At 54.1% G+C, this 15616-nt stretch overlaps 1 protein-coding gene across 2 annotated transcripts in view; it reads left to right on the forward strand.

Annotated features, from left to right (window-relative positions):
• SCUBE3 (signal peptide, CUB domain and EGF like domain containing 3) overlaps positions 1–15616 on the forward strand; it is a 34580-nt gene that overhangs the window by 14544 nt on the left and 4420 nt on the right. Inside the window, exons 4-19 of one of the 2 annotated variants that reach the window (XM_034660585.1) lie at positions 2274–2408; positions 3621–3746; positions 3939–4055; positions 6169–6216; positions 8595–8711; positions 10354–10476; positions 10953–11069; positions 11558–11683; positions 12113–12229; positions 12369–12473; positions 12762–12878; positions 13211–13369; positions 13686–13901; positions 14257–14418; positions 14623–14790; positions 15304–15465. In XM_034660585.1, coding sequence (XP_034516476.1) covers positions 2274–2408; positions 3621–3746; positions 3939–4055; positions 6169–6216; positions 8595–8711; positions 10354–10476; positions 10953–11069; positions 11558–11683; positions 12113–12229; positions 12369–12473; positions 12762–12878; positions 13211–13369; positions 13686–13901; positions 14257–14418; positions 14623–14790; positions 15304–15465 — 2115 coding nt within the window. The remainder of the gene's footprint in view (positions 1–2273; positions 2409–3620; positions 3747–3938; positions 4056–6168; positions 6217–8594; positions 8712–10353; positions 10477–10952; positions 11070–11557; positions 11684–12112; positions 12230–12368; positions 12474–12761; positions 12879–13210; positions 13370–13685; positions 13902–14256; positions 14419–14622; positions 14791–15303; positions 15466–15616) is intronic. The other variant, XM_034660586.1, reaches the window with a different exon arrangement.

Genomic DNA, 15616 nt, shown 5'->3' on the forward strand with positions numbered 1-15616 from the left:
TGAGGATGACATAACCCTGCTGCTGGTTGAAAAACATCAGAGGAGATGCTGCTAGAAAGTGCTCCCAGGGCAAGAGCCAGAAGATAACAATAGTGGTTGTAGCCGTAGGGAGCAGAACATGGTGGGAAGGTGATTTGGCTCCACAATTCAATAAATGGGAGGAAGGTTTGATGATGATGATGATGACGACGTTGCTGCTCCCCGGGGGCCTGGGGAGCCTCTAACCCTTAAAGACTGGTTTTCTTCCAGCTTGTCCTACAATCTCCAGGCTCTCCCTCTCCTCTCCTGATCTTTGACCCAGGAACTAGGTCAGAGATAGGAGAATCTCTAGGGAATTCCACTCAACTTTGATCTCTTATCATTTTGGAAAATTACTGGGACCATGTCAGATTCTTCCCCAAGTAGAAACACTGAACCCCATAGCAGAAAAGGATTTGAAATGTGAAGCCAGGGGTCCTTCTCCAAATTCTTCCTCTCTGGTGTCAAAACAAAAGTAGAAGACTGGAAGACTAGAAGACCAGGAAAGGAAGAGAAGAGGAATGATGCCCAGAAAAGCAGCTAGGCTGCTTCCCCACCTGACCAAACTGATGAATTCTCTGAGGTTCCATTAGTGTAGGAGAGCCTCCTACACAGCTGCCTCTAGACCCAGTCACATCCCATCTTTGGACCAGGCTTATAGGTTTCTACTCCCCACCAGGGCCTCTACAGCCTGAGACCTGCTGGGCCCTTCCCCCCAGCCATAGCCACCTCTTCTACGAGGGAAGGACCTCACTTCTCTTCTGCCCAGTCACCCGTGAGGGCCTCTTTGGGGACTCCTTCAGAAAGAGAAGCGATGACCCTTTGACCAGGACAGTTAGTTTCCTGCAGGACGGGAAACATCAGCTTCTGAGTTCTTTGGTTGCCTTTGACCTTTCTAAGCCCCTGATTCTCACCAAGTCTTGTTCTCTTGAGGAGAACAAACTAGAAGATAAGAGAATGAGTAGGTATGGAAAGGGTCAGGGGGAGCAAGGTCTACCTAACCCTACCCTTAGGGTTGGGGTTCAAAGTCTCAACTCTACCTTTGGCTTTTAGGGGAACCCTAAGTCATCCATGCCCTGGGCCTCAGTTTCCCCACTGAGAATTGGAGGAAGAAACTTGGCTAAAGAGCAGCAAAGTCACAAGGTTGCACTAGAAGAGAGCAAACAGAAGGATGGACTGTAGGATGGGGCAACAGTGGGAAGACAAGGATGGGGAGAAGTCAGGGCTGTAGTGAGAGAGGGGGAAGGGACAGGAATAAGTCAAAGGAGAGTAAACCTCCCTGACTTTACAACAGGTACCTCTCTCAGGCAGGAGCCTGTTGGATCCGTGCACCTCTGCCCTTGGACAGAAGGGGGAAAGACAGGGTTTCAAGGCTCGGCAGACAAGATGGGAAGAGAGGGGCAGATGAGGGCCTCAGGAGCTCAATTTCCAGCTGCTCTGTTTGGAGACCAATCTCCCAGAAGCCTGCTTGGCCAAGAAAAACCGAGAAGGGCTTGGGACTTGGGAGGGCAGCAGGTAGGACAGAGATGGAGTCAAGGCATTGAAGTGGGAGTCCCAGAATGAGCTTGGCTCTGGGACCTGGGGGGTGGCGATTTGGGGTGGTAATTAGGGTGTGGCCTGGCAGCTCTCCGCCCATCCCTCCCCGCCAAGCTACCAGACTGTTTTGTTAAACCAAAATAGGAGAAAGGCTAGGGACTGTGGCAGCAAGCCCAGGCCTGGGGGGAGGGGAGGAAGGATGGGGCCGTGGCCTGTCCACAGAAATGGTCCCTGCCCTGCAAGGAGTTGAGGCTTGCTGCCTTTACCCATGTTGCCCCCCAGACCTAGCACCATGGCCACAGCTCTCCCTGCACTTGGAGCCAGTTCCAAGTTCTCTCATTCCCTGGCTGCAATCACTGCCCCAGCTCCTCTCCCTGGCCAATCTCCATCCTTATCGTCATCTCTCTTCCTCTTGCCCTGGCTCCTTTCCTGATTTCCTCTGCTCTCACACCCAATTCCAACAAGTGAGGGAAAGGGAGGCAAGTCTTCACCTGAGAGAGGCAGGTTCAACTGTCCTCTCTCCACTGGCTTAGCTCCCCAGCTCTGCCCTCTTAGGGTGGCCTCTTCAAGAGCAGTGGAACATTATTAGCTGATGAGTGAGTGAGAACTTTCTGGCCTAAGACTGGGTGCTGCATTGGGGTGGGGAGGGTGTGGTCTCAGGGCACACTCCGGACCCTGGCCTGCACCCCATGGCCTCACCAACCACCCATCCTACACAGATGTGGACGAGTGTGCCGAGGGCAATGGTGGCTGTCAGCAGAGCTGCGTCAACATGATGGGCAGCTATGAGTGCCACTGCCGGGAGGGCTTCTTCCTCAGCGACAACCAGCACACCTGTATCCAGCGGCCAGAAGGTCAGCCCATGACCGGGGAGGGCCCAGCCCTGCACTCCCAGGCTTCTCTCCACCTGCGGGGGGGTTTTCCCTCAATACCCCCTAGGTCTCACCCTCAACTCCACTGGCTCCTTCCTCTCTTGTCCCTCAACCCAGTCACATCCTAAGGGTTCCATGGACAGACACCATGTCAGAGGAAAATCTGGGGGAATTCATTTGGGGTTGGGATCAGTGTGGGATTGAGGTTACTATGGGGCGCCCTCTGTGTCCAGATCCAAGGTGGATGTCGTGCCTAATTGTGGACAGCTGAGCTCTAAGCTGCTGTTATCTGAGGGCCTACCCATTCCTTATTCCTTGCATTGGATAGGAGGGTGAGGCAGGAAGAGTGGGGTATTGTCTGTTTCTGTGACTCTGTCTCCTACCCCCACCCCAAAACTGTGACATCCCTGAGGGCAGGGACTATGTCTAATTCATCTTTGTATCTCCAGAACCTAATATACTGCTCTGCGTGTAGTGGGAGCTTAATAAATATTTGTTGAGTAAAATCTTACAGTAACGAGGGGCACTCAGCTGGCTCAGTTGGTAGAGCATGCGACTCTTGATCTCGGGGTGTGAGCTGGAGCCCCACGCAGGGCGTAGAGTTTACTTTAAAAAAATCTTATAGTAATTATCAGTACCAATTACCTCCCACTCACATTATTATTATCTTCTTCCTGGTTTGACGGTAAGCTCTTTGAGGGAAGAGATAATACTTGTTTGTTTTAAAGATTTTATTTTTAAGTAATCTCCACACCCAACGTGGGCCTCAGATTCACAACCCCAAAATCAAGAGTTACATGCTCTACCGACTGAGCCAGCCAAGCACCCCAAGAGATGTGTGTTTTTTGTTTTTTGTGTTTTCTTTTCTGGGTCCTTCCTAAAGCCACCAGTACCTAGCACAGTGCTGGATAACTATTAGACACTACTTTTTGGTTGTCTGAAGGAGAGGGTGCTCGTGCAGGGTTTGGGGGGGCTGGGTATCAATACCCATACATCACTCAGAATGGCTCTGAGCCCCACTCATTAGCACCCAGCTCTGGGCGGGGTGGGGGCTAGCGAGGGGGAGTCCTCTCCTGCCTGTGTTGCAGCCTCAGTGGATTCTCTGAATCTCCTAGGCCCCACTGTCCCACTAGTTTCTCTTCCTCTAGGCATCCAGGGATATGGAGCACTCACCTCCCTCCTCTTCCCTTTTAGAAGGAATGAATTGCATGAACAAGAACCACGGCTGTGCTCACATTTGCCGGGAGACACCCAAAGGGGGTATTGCCTGTGAATGCCGCCCTGGCTTCGAGCTCACCAAGAACCAACGGGACTGTAAATGTGAGATAACTGGGTTGGCGATGGGGGAGAAGGAGAGACAAAGAGGAAGTGCATGGGTACTGGGCGGCAAGACGTGGGAGGAAAAGGGAGCATGGGAGAGGCAACTAGAGCAGAGGGCCAGTCTCCGTGCTGTGGAAAACGCTGGTGCCCAAGGAGCAGCAGGCTGACAGGCCTCCCACCCTCTCTGCACAGTGACGTGCAACTACGGTAATGGTGGCTGCCAGCACACGTGCGATGACACAGAGCAGGGTCCCCGGTGCGGTTGCCATGTCAAGTTTGTGCTCCATACCGACGGAAAGACGTGCATCGGTGGGTGAGGCCCATGAACTTGAGTCCAGCTGGGATGGGGGGGGGTGGAGGTAGGGGCCTGGGGAACCAGGGGAGGGTGCTGGGTGCAGAATGACTGGTGAGTGTACTGAAGAGCCAGATGACAAGGCCAGGTCTAGTGAGGGACAACCTGAGAGCTTGCAGGGCTCACCCTCTTCTCCCCCGCCCATTAGTTCTCCTGCCCTGCCCCCAGGGGCCCTCGCCATCCTCTTTACCCAGGATAAAGTGTTGCCAAAGTGGGAATAATTAGCAGAGATGCTTGTTGACCAAGGCTGTGCTTGAGAGGGGGAGGAAAGCTGGGGCCATGGAGCTGACGAAGCCTGACCCAAGGCCCTGGTGGACTAGTGTGGTAAGAAGGGAGCTGTCATAGCCCACCGTCCCCGCTCTGGAACTGAGGGTGGGACACAGCGCTCTCTCCTGGAACAACCAGCCCTGAACTGACAAATGGGGTTTCCTGACTCCAGGCTTCTTCTTCCTCTCTGTCCAGTGTACCCCTGCCCACTCCCCTCCCCCTAGCCCTCATCCCCTCCTCTCTCCTCCACACCTCTGCCTGCAGCCCTTCACTACCCCGCCAGCTCCAGCCTTCCATCCCTCTCGCCCTGGTTGGGGCCTTCTTAACATTTGGATCCCTTTTCCTGAATTCCCAGGCCTTACCTCACATACCTTCAGGTACCATAGATGGGTTTGATTCCTTGATTCCTGAAGTTTAATTCCTCACCCCTTCTGTCTTTAGGACTTTTGTGAAGGCCAATTACTACGTGCTCACAAAGTGCTGAGAAAGACAATGGGACAAGCTGTCCCCCTGGAGAAGTGGGAAATGAAAGGGAAGGGTTTGGGCAGGGAGAAAGGCCGTGTCTGGAGCCAGGCAGGGGCAAGCTTGCTCTGTGGGCACGGCTATTTATGGATGCCGGTCATCTCATGGGCTACAACATGCGGAGGACAAGGAAGCGTGAACACGGTCGCTCTATGTATTTGTCAGAGACGTGACATTAGGCTTAAGAACCAGACTCTTCCCATCTCTCTCCAGAGACCCCGCCTGTCTCTGCAGACAGCATTGCCCTAACCCCCAGACACAAGAACAGGGGAGCAAATGATGCTCGTAAAGGTGTCCTCCAAGTACCTGCTCCAGTGACTCACACACACGGTTCTAAACTTCTTTAATTAAACTCTCTCCTGCTACACGTTTCCCTCTGAACTAACCCTTCAAAGACCCTGGGACATTTTTAGGTCTTCATGTTGCCTTCTCCTAGCTGGTTTGTTCCAGCTCCTTTCATTTTTTTTCCCCTCATAAGTCGAATTCTTCTGCTTCCTAAACCTCCCACCATCCCCTGGACACACTCACACATCCCCAAAATCCCCCAAAAGAAACTGCATGCGGTCCCCAAAGAAAAGCTGCATGTATCAGGACAGAGCTCGGACCCATGAATGTGGAGCCAGGTCCCTCTCTGGTTGCCTTCTGTTCAGATAGTCCTGGGCATGGCTGCTTTTGAAAATACCCCTAGTAAGCTTGAGCTCTTCTCTAATGCAAGACCCATTCTGTCTTCTGGACCATGGCCAAGCGAGGCAGAAGAGAGCAAATGAGGCAGCTCTAAGGGTTCACGGTTGTATTTTTCCCAAGTTCCTCTTCCTTTTCTCCAGTAGAACTTAGTTTGCCTTGCCCTAATCTCATTTTTCTCCCCAGCCCTGGTAGGAGGAAACGTCATTGTTCAGGGCCACCAGGACATTCAAATTTAGCGAGGAGACGGAAAGGGCAGTATAGTTTAGCCAAAAGGGTCAGCACCCTTTGGGATTTGGCACCTTGTAAGATTTGAGATTGCATCCTAGCTCTGCCTTTGGATGCTGTGTGCTACTGGGCCCATGATGGCCCCTCTCTGGTACTCTGTTTTCCATCAGTCACCTGGTGGGAGCCTGGATTCTTTGAGGATGCCAGGCAGAACAAGGCAGGGGAGCTAAGTGTAGGAGTCTCAGGGCTCATCACTTGGGGCTAGTGGTTTGGGGCTACAGGGGTGGAGGAGGGCGGGGAGGGGGCTGGGGCCCAGTGGGCCACAGTGGCTGCTGCCTAGCATCTAAACAGCTTTTTTACAATGTTAAACAGGGGAAAGGCGGCTAGAGCAGCACGTCCCCCCTCAGGCCGTTTCTAATGGTAAATATGTCTGCTCTCTCCGCTTGCTCTCACTGGCTTGCTAGGGGAAGGGCTAACCTGCTGGGGCTCCCACTAACTGCATGCCCACTGGGCCCAGCCTGACTGGACTCCAGCCTACGAGCAGGGCTCCCCTGCAGCCTGGGTACTGGGCCCAGTGGGTGACAGGACACCCGAGTCCCCAAGAGCTGGCCCAGAAGCCTTCATGTTGGTTTTGTCTTTGTTCCTCTCCCTCTCCTCCTCTCCTGCTCCTTCCTGCCACCTTCTCCCTCTCCCACCTTCTAACACCTCACCCCTTCCCAACCATCTGCCCCCTCCCTCTCTCTGCCTTCTACACAGCAAAAGACCCAGCAGCTCCAGCTTGCCCGTTGTGCCCATTAGGTGGCTGAGATAGGGGTGGGATAGAGTTCGAGGCCATCCCTTCCTTGGGGCCTTGTCCTTGGGTTCTTACCCACACCAGCTCATAGCATCACTCGTCATTCTGTCCCACCATTATGGGTACCAGCATGACATCTGAATTTAGACTGACCTGAGTTTGAATCCTGCCTCTGCTACTTTCTAACTGTATGACCTCCAGCAAGCTACTTTCTTCTCTGATCCTCAGTTTACTCTTCTGTAGACAGGGAGACAGAGTTCTCCCTTAGGGTTACTCAGAAAACGGAGACAGTGTGTGCAGAGCATCTAAGTGCCCGGAGCAGAGCAAGCACAGATTAAACTGTGGTTTAATACTGCGACCCGAAGAGCAAAGGGTTAAGGCTATGCCATCCTGCCGGCCCAACCCTGGCCTGGCGAATGCTGCCCTACAGGGGAGGGCAGCTATGCCCGGCTTCCTGGTCTGACCTGGATGGATGTTGTGCCAGCTCCGCTGCTCGCCATCCTGGATCCCTCTGAACCTACCTTGTCTTGGCGCAGGATCTCTGTTCCTCTCTCCCCACTCCAGGGCTTGGGGGCCCTCTTCTTATGCTAAGAGCGCTCTTGGGGGGAATGACGAGGCTTGGAGCCTGAAATCAAGGTTCCCTCCCAGGTTCTTCCCATGGTCTCGGGGAACCACAGGAGACTAGGGTGGGAGTGGCACATAGGAGATCCCACTTTGGTTACTCCCAAACCTGGGCATTTGAGCAACCAGGGCATGACTGGGGACCCACAGGCAGAGTTGGGCTTCCTCTAGAACCCTTGCCTTGGTTGTCTCCTTGGTGACAAGGGTTGGGCTTGGGTTTTAGGAGTCAAAGATTCAAGATGATAGTATTCTCTGCTGCTTTCCTCTTTCAGTTCCCTTGATTCAGAGAACCACTCTCCTTTCTTCCCTAGGAGAGGGCTTGGGATTTTGTCTCTCTGATGGGAGAACTCTAGGCCCCCCAGAGGATGGCCCGCGCCTCCTCCAGAGTCCCTAGGTCAGGGCCTTGCGCTATTTGAACTGATGGTTTTCCCCTGGGCTCACCTGACTCTCCTGAGCTGCAGTTTAAGCTTGTTTATGTCCTGCTCTGAATTCAGAAAATAGGGAGAGTGACCATCCGTACTCCCCCTATTGTGACCCTGTCAGCAAAGAGAGAACTTACCAGTCAAGAGGGGACAACCAAAGAGACTTACTTAGCTTTGAGGTTCTCTGGCTCTCATCTACCTTCTTACACCCTGCCTCATCCTCTGGATTCTTTTTCTCCTTTTGCCCCCCTCTCCTACCTAGACAGTCTCTCCCCATTAGGAAAGGAAAATAACAACAGAACAGCCAACTTATCTCCACCTGGAACTAAAAAAGAGGCTTGGGGGGAGTTGGAGGTAGCCAGGAAGGGGCTGGGAAATGACCAAGGATGTGCCTCTCCTCTGAGGACGAGCAGTCAGGCCTGGAACCAGGATCTTTTTTTAAGACAGCTGAGCAAGGAGGAAGGGAGAGATGAATTGGTGGCCATCCCTCCACTGCCTTAGGGATCACTAGGCTCACTCTTCCCAAGACTATCCCACCCGACACCATAGAGATAGTTGGTGGGAAAAGGAGGAGACTCCTGTCTGTCACTTCTTGTTCCCTGGCGCTGAGAACCACCCTTCCTTAGCTCCCATCCCTCCCTGCGCCCTCCCCGTTCCACCTCCTCCACTCCCTCAGCACATTCCTGCCTGACAGCTCTGGCTTGTACCTGCCTCACTGCTGTCCACCTTGTTTCAATCAAGTAGGGGGCAGGGAAGTGGACTGCTTGGCTGCACTCGTGAGGGGATGGGGGCTGGGACGGATGGGAGGAAGGGGGCTGGGAGCCTCCACTGAATGCTCCTTCAAAAGCACAGGGAGGCAGCTGAGGCCTTCCCTCGTGTGCCTCTGCACTCTCCTCCCCTGGAGTTTGTGACTCCTCCAAGCCAGTAATCCAATTACCATCCCCCACCTCCCTCCTAAACAGAGACCTGTGCTGTCAACAACGGGGGCTGTGACAGTAAGTGCCATGATGCAGCCACAGGCGTCCACTGCAGCTGCCCTGTGGGCTTCATGCTGCAGCCAGACAGGAAGACCTGCAAAGGTAAGGACTCTCAGAGGACAGGAGCATCGGGGTAAGGGGCTGAGGTTGGGACCAGAGATACAGTACCTATTATGGGAGCTCCTCGACCCCTGGAGGCTGTCCTGATTAGAAAGAACTGAGGGCATGGCTAGCACTTGTCTCTTGTCCGCTTTTCCCACCTCAGTTCAAGCGGCAGTGCCTCCTGCCCCAACCCTACATTGTTTTCCTTACTCTCATTCCTATCCCCCTTCAGGTCCCTAACCCTCTTGCTTAATGAACATGCCATTCTCATTTGTCCCCGGGTCTAGAAGGATATTTGAGCCCTGACTGTGTGTGTACAAGGTCACAGATGTGTTCCATAACCTTCTTAACCCACATTCCCCAGACCTTTCCAAGTGGAAAGGCTACACTGGTCAGAGGGAGAAGAAGGTGGCAGTTGGGAACGCTGATGCTGGAGCCTGGCTACCTGGGTTCAGATCCCAGCTCTGCAATCCTGGGCAAGTTACTGAGTGTCTGTGCCTCAGTTCCACTACAATAATGGTGCTTGTCGTAAGGACAAAATCAGTTGTATATAAATTATATATAAAGTACTTAGAACAGTACCTGACAAATGGTAAGCGTCTTGTGTTAACTATTATTATGGTATAATTTCCCAGATTGTCCGTCCTATTTCTTTTCCTTTCAATAAGCCAGATCTGGGAGAAAGGTGAAGTGGGGGAGGAAAAAGGGACGGTACCCATACTGAAAATAATGATTCATCAGACTGTGTCCCCTGGTCACAAGAAGGACTGGAAAGAGGACTGGGTTCCTTCTTTGTGTCTTTTGGCCCAACAGCTGGCAGAGAGGATGGGGAGACAGGGAGGGCTGGGGCAGTAGGTCAGACAGCCAGAGTTGAGAGGTTTCCTGCTGGGAAGGACTGTTGACAGGTATGCTAAGAGTGAAGTGGAAGACTGCCCTCTCTGCCCCCTCCCCCAAGTAGGGGTGAGTAGCCTGGGTCCTGTCTGCCACCAGCTTGGGGAACTTGACCTCAGGAAGGAAGCTGCTCACGGGCCCCCCTTCCCTTCCTAGTGCTGAAAGCCGCCTCAGGCCTGAGCCTCTCCAGACCTCTTCCAGTCCAGCCCCCTGCCTGGCCCCCACCCCTCCCCCAGCAGCTACCCAGCCTCACTGGCTCTCCTGGAGGTCCTGGTGCCTGGCTCTCTCCTAGCTCCTCCTCTCTGAGGGGCTGCCCCTTGAATCTCCTCCTCTCTGTGCCAACCCCCACACCATCGCCTAGGGCTCTTAGGCTAGGCAGGGGTGGGGGTCAGCAAGGGATAAACCTTATCCACCAGCCTTTGGGGGAAGGGCCATCACCACAGAATGAGGGGCAGAAAATAGCCTCCCAGTTCAAATGCCTACCTACTTCCTACTCCAGGCAATTCCCTGCTTCCCATCTGTCCCTTTCTAAGAGGGCTCAGTCCCAGGAAAGGTGTTCCTAATGGCCACAGATCCTACAAACATGGAAGAAACAGAGACTAGAGAGTGAGAGAGGAGTCAGAATGGCAGGCCTAGGGCTCTGCTTGATTTTCTCTGTCTCTGTGAGGAAGGGAGGGAGGTTATCTCCTTATTTATTGTCCACGGGCTTTAGTATCACCTTTGATTCTCTCTACTTTGTCCTCTTCCCCAGACATAGATGAGTGCCGCTTGAACAATGGGGGCTGTGACCACATTTGCCGCAACACGGTGGGCAGCTTTGAATGCAGCTGCAAGAAGGGCTATAAGCTTCTCATCAATGAGAGGAACTGCCAGGGTGAGCAGACGTGGGCCAAGGGGAAAGCCTGGGGAGAGGTTCTAGGTGTAGGACAGCTTCAAAAAGGCCAGAGGGCCAGAGTCTGAGAAAGTCGGTGGACGCTGTGAAGAGTCTTCATAGGCAGTGTCATGCTGAAATTAGCAAACGTACCCCCTCTTCTTGACAGACAGCTCTACCTTGCTCTAGGCAAGGAGAAGGGATGGATTTCTCCCAGGTTCAAATCCTTGGCAGGATCTGACCTGCCTAACCACATATGCTGACCCTGCTCCATGGGCACCAGATCTCACAATGCCCAACTCTATAGACTACAAGTGGAGGGGGCACAGGGCATGGGTGGGCACTGCTAAATCACTGATCCTAGGGCTGGGCCATGAGGGAGGGCCAAGGGCCCTCATGTGGGTCCTTCACCTGAGCAAGGGGTCTCAGGGTCAAATGCCTCAAGACAGATTCAGTGGCTTGTATCCCTGTTCTTCCAGATATAGACGAGTGTTCTTTTGATCGAACGTGTGACCACATATGTGTCAACACACCAGGAAGTTTCCAGTGCCTCTGCCATCATGGCTACTTGCTGTATGGTGTCACCCACTGTGGGGGTAAGCCAGCAAATTCAGACCCTCTGCCACCTAGCCCCTTTCACCTCCTCATCCTCACATTGAACAAGTTCCTGAGTTGGCTTGTGGCTATGGGCATACCCCAGGTACATGTGCCATGTCTGCATCCATCATGATGACCTGGGAGAAATTAAGACAACTAGGAGATGAGATCAGGGAACAGCATTCTGCCTCCATAATTCCTATCTCCCATCCCATCGCTGCCTCTTGACTCCCATCCTCAACTTCCAAATTTCAGCCCCAGTGGTAGGAAGTGAAAGGCTTTAAAAGAGGGAGTGAAAGGCTTTTAAAAGCTTGTCAGCCAGGCCCCTTCTCAGTCAGTTGTTCTTTGACTGGGGACAGAGATAAGGGACAGAAGTTCTAGGCTTGAGCTTTTCTCAAGCCAGTAGTCATCTTGGAGTACCTGGAACTCAAAAGGTCCTCACTCACTGCCCCCACCATTGTTGGTGTCTCCCTACTCCTTCCCCCAGATGTGGATGAGTGTAGCATCAACCGCGGAGGTTGCCGCTTCGGCTGCATCAACACTCCTGGCAGCTACCAGTGTACCTGCCCAGCGGGCCAGGGCCGGCTGCACTGGAACGGCAAAGATTGCACAGGTGGGCAGCACCCTCTGCTGGCCAGAGCTGGCACTGCACTTCGGGGGTGGGAATTGGGGTCCTGGAAATGGGGTCCTTCCACACTGAGGAAGCTGTGAGGTAGTAGGGAAGAATGTAGTCATTTGAGTTAGAAACATGAAGTTTCTGGTAAAGAATCCCCTCATCGGTCTCTGTTTACCNTTCGGGGGTGGGAATTGGGGTCCTGGAAATGGGGTCCTTCCACACTGAGGAAGCTGTGAGGTAGTAGGGAAGGAGAATGTAGTCATTTGAGTTAGAAACATGAAGTTTCTGGTAAAGAATCCCCTCATCGGTCTCTGTTTACAATCACAGTTCTGTAGGTAGCTAATTCTCTTCTTCCAAATCAGTGAACAGTGGAGGAGGGTGGGAGAGGAAGGCCCTCTCCTCCTCAGGTCTCTCTCCCCTTCCTAGAGCCAGTAAAGTGTCAAAGCAGTCCCGGTGCCTCGAAAGCCATGCTCACCTGCAACCGGTCTGGCAAGAAGGACACCTGTGCCCTGACCTGCCCCTCCCGGGCCCGGTTTTCGCCAGGTACACAGAGGCAGTTGCTGTAGGGCTGGCAGGGAGGAAAGGCTGGCTGTGCAGGGAGCTCTTCTGCTTCCCTTGCATTACTCCAACCAGTAGGTGTTGGGGGGGGCGGGTCAGAGCTGTGACAGCCCCCTTCTCTCAGAGTCTGAGAATGGCTTCACGGTGAGCTGTGGCACCCCCAGCCCCAGGGCCGCTCCAGCCCGAGCTGGCCACCCCGGGAACAGCACAAACGCCAACCACTGCCATGGTGAGCACCAGCCCAGAGGCCTTGTTCCCACTTTACTCTCTTGCTTAGTAACCCCTATTTCTCTTCATCAATCCTCCTGGCCTTACTTCTTCCTGGATTCCCTTCCTTGCTGTTATTCGTCAGTCCTTCTGCCTTGCTCCCTCTGCCCCTAACATATGATTCCCCTGGCTTTCATAATCCTTCTCCAGCCAAGCCCCTGGCTTATTGCCCAGCTTCTCAGTACCCTCCACAGCAGTTCCCACCCCCAGGGGGCCCCCAGGCTGTGCTGAGCTTCTCCCATCCCTCTAGAGGCTGCAGTGCTGTCAGTTAAACAGCGGGCCTCCTTCAAGATCAAGGATGCCAAGTGCCGTCTGCACCTGCGAAACAAAGGCAAAATGGAGGAGGCCAGCAGGACCCTGGGGCAAGGTCTGGACTGGGGCCCCTACCCCAATGGGTTGTCTGGCCACCACACCTTTCCCACCCCTCTGCTCCTCTGCTTATTAGCGAGATCTCCAAAAACCCACTGGCGTCATGAACTCTGGACAGAGCAGGGGAAGAGGCTCTTGTAGGCATAGGGCCCAAGGAAGTCCTGGGGTATCCCCCCACCAAATAATTGGTATCCTACATTAAAAGTGAACTGAGATAGTTGCGGAGATCTGGTTAGGTCTGTCTGGGTTGGGGTGGAACAGTGAGAGCTGAGAGAGAGAACTTTCTCTCCCCAGGGAGCACCCCTGGGGTTGACAAGACCTCTCCCCCAGGTGGTGCCCCCTGCTCTGACTGCCAGGTCACCTTCATCCACCTCAAGTGTGACTCCTCTCGGAAGGGCAAGGGCCGGCGGGCCCGGACCCCTCCAGGCAAGGAAGTCACTAGGCTCACACTGGAACTGGAGGCAGAGGTCAGAGCCGAAGAAACCACAGGTGGGACTGGGGGCACTGTTGGGAGAAGGGTGGAAAGCAAGGGGTCAGAGGTAGGGAAACCACGTGTCTCGGGAGCAAAAGGAAGGGGCAACCCAGTACTAAGGGCAGACCCCGACTAACACCAAGCCAGAGTCTCTTACCATGCCCCTCCCAGCTCCTAGCTTTGCTCCCTGCCCTCTTACCATGCCCCTCCCAGCTCCTAGCTTTGCTCCCTGCCCTCTTCCCATGCCCCTCCCAGCTCCTAGCTTTGCTCCTGCCCTCCTGCTCATAGCCACTTTCTCTTCCTTCCCTGATTCATACCATCATCTACCACCAGCTACCTGTGGACTCCCCTGCCTCCGACAACGAATGGAACGGCGACTGAAAGGGTCCCTGAAAATGCTTAGAAAGTCCATCAACCAGGACCGCTTCCTGCTGCGCCTGGCAGGCCTTGATTATGAACTGGCCCACAAGCTGGGCCCAGGAGCTGGGGAGCGAGCTGAGCTGGCGGAGGCCTGTAGGCCTGGACAGCACCGCACTGGGGCTAAGTGTGGTAAGGGAACTTGCTGGGGAAAAGGGGAACAGGGGAGTGGGTTAGGCCCAACCTGGGCCTGACTCAGAGCAGGACACTTTACGGCCTCAGTTGTACCTCAAACTGTGAGGCAGCCAAGACCCTCCTGCCTATCATCCCCCCCTCCCTGGTCCCAGGCTGAAACCTAGAGGGGTATCATGTCCAGAGGGGCCACCAACCCTCCCGTAGCGGGCTTTGGCCTCTGATCTTCCCAAGCAGGATTCTGTCTATTCCCAAAGAGATTCTCCTTGAATCTGGGGGAGTGGGAAGGGGGATCTCAGGCCTGGGTGGCGGGAAATAGGGGGGTGGGTGGCTAGCGCGGCCGACTCTCCCTCAGTCAGCTGCCCGCAGGGAACGTATTACCACGGCCAGACGGAGCAGTGTGTGCCATGCCCAGCGGGCACCTTCCAGGAGAGAGAAGGGCAGCTCTCGTGTGACCTTTGCCCTGGGAGTGATGCCCACGGGCCTCTCGGAGCCACCAACGTCACCACATGTGCAGGTGCCAGGGGAACAAACAATACAGAATGGGGTAGGGTGGGCACTGGGACGCCCACGGGCATGGGATCTCCCAAGGGCAGGCCCAGGCTCCAGAGCACTCTCCTCATCAACATCCCGTTTATGTGCCTCTGTCCCTGAGACTGGGTAATCCTGTGGGGATGAACAAGACCATCCCCATCAGAGTTGGGCCCTTGATTCATTGCAGGTCAGTGCTCGCCTGGCCAGTACTCTGTAGATGGGTTCAAGCCCTGCCAGCCATGTCCACGTGGCACCTACCAACCTGAAGGAGGACGGACCTTGTGCTTCCCATGTGGTGGGGGCCTCACCACCAAGCATGAGGGGGCCATCTCTTTCCAAGACTGTGACACCAAAGGTGAATGGGCTACTCACTTGGGGATTTCCCAACTTGAACTATTTCCAAAAAATTCTCTAAGTCCTCAAAATAAACCTAAATATGTTCCCCACTATCTTCCCCAGACTGGGAAGGGCCGAGCTGCCTGACCCACCATACCACCCTGTTCAGAGGACGCATCCTGACCCTTACCAGTCCCAAGTCTAGGAATTAAGGAATAAATAACAGTCCCATTTACTCCTCTGCTTTGGAGAACTGGTAGCACATTCCTCTCAATACTACAAATGAGTTTCTATAGGTTTGGCACGATGCTCAGTGCCTGAAAGAAAAGGACCGGCCCAGTAACTGACCAGTCTGTCAAGTTTGTTTTTCCCTAGGCTTAAATTCTGACATGACTAGGAAAGGCTGGGACTCTGGAAAGAATTGGGGTCTCTTCAGTCTCTTGCTTCTCCAGGATGCATGTGTCCTGCTCATCCGATGCCCCAGAACTCCCACTTGCCTATCTTAACTCCTACCTTTCCCCCTTGCCTGCAGTCCAGTGCTCCCCTGGTCACTACTACAACACCAGCATCCATCGCTGTATCCGCTGTGCCATGGGTTCCTATCAGCCTGACTTCCGTCAAAACTTCTGCACCCGCTGTCCAGGAAACACAAGCACTGACTTTGATGGCTCCACCAGCGTGGCCCAGTGCAAGAGTATGTGGCAGGCCAGGTGGTGGAAAAAGGGGTAGAGAGGCCTGGGAACAATGGCCATGGGAAGAGGTTGGGGGTGGGATAAGTAAACCCACAGGGAGCAAGGCTAGGGAGTGGTGGGCAGGAAAGTCCCACCCCCCATCTCTCCCAACCC

The sequence above is a fragment of the Ailuropoda melanoleuca genome, chromosome 5 (genome assembly GCF_002007445.2).
Source record: "Ailuropoda melanoleuca isolate Jingjing chromosome 5, ASM200744v2, whole genome shotgun sequence".
Classification (NCBI taxonomy): domain Eukaryota; kingdom Metazoa; phylum Chordata; class Mammalia; order Carnivora; family Ursidae; genus Ailuropoda; species Ailuropoda melanoleuca.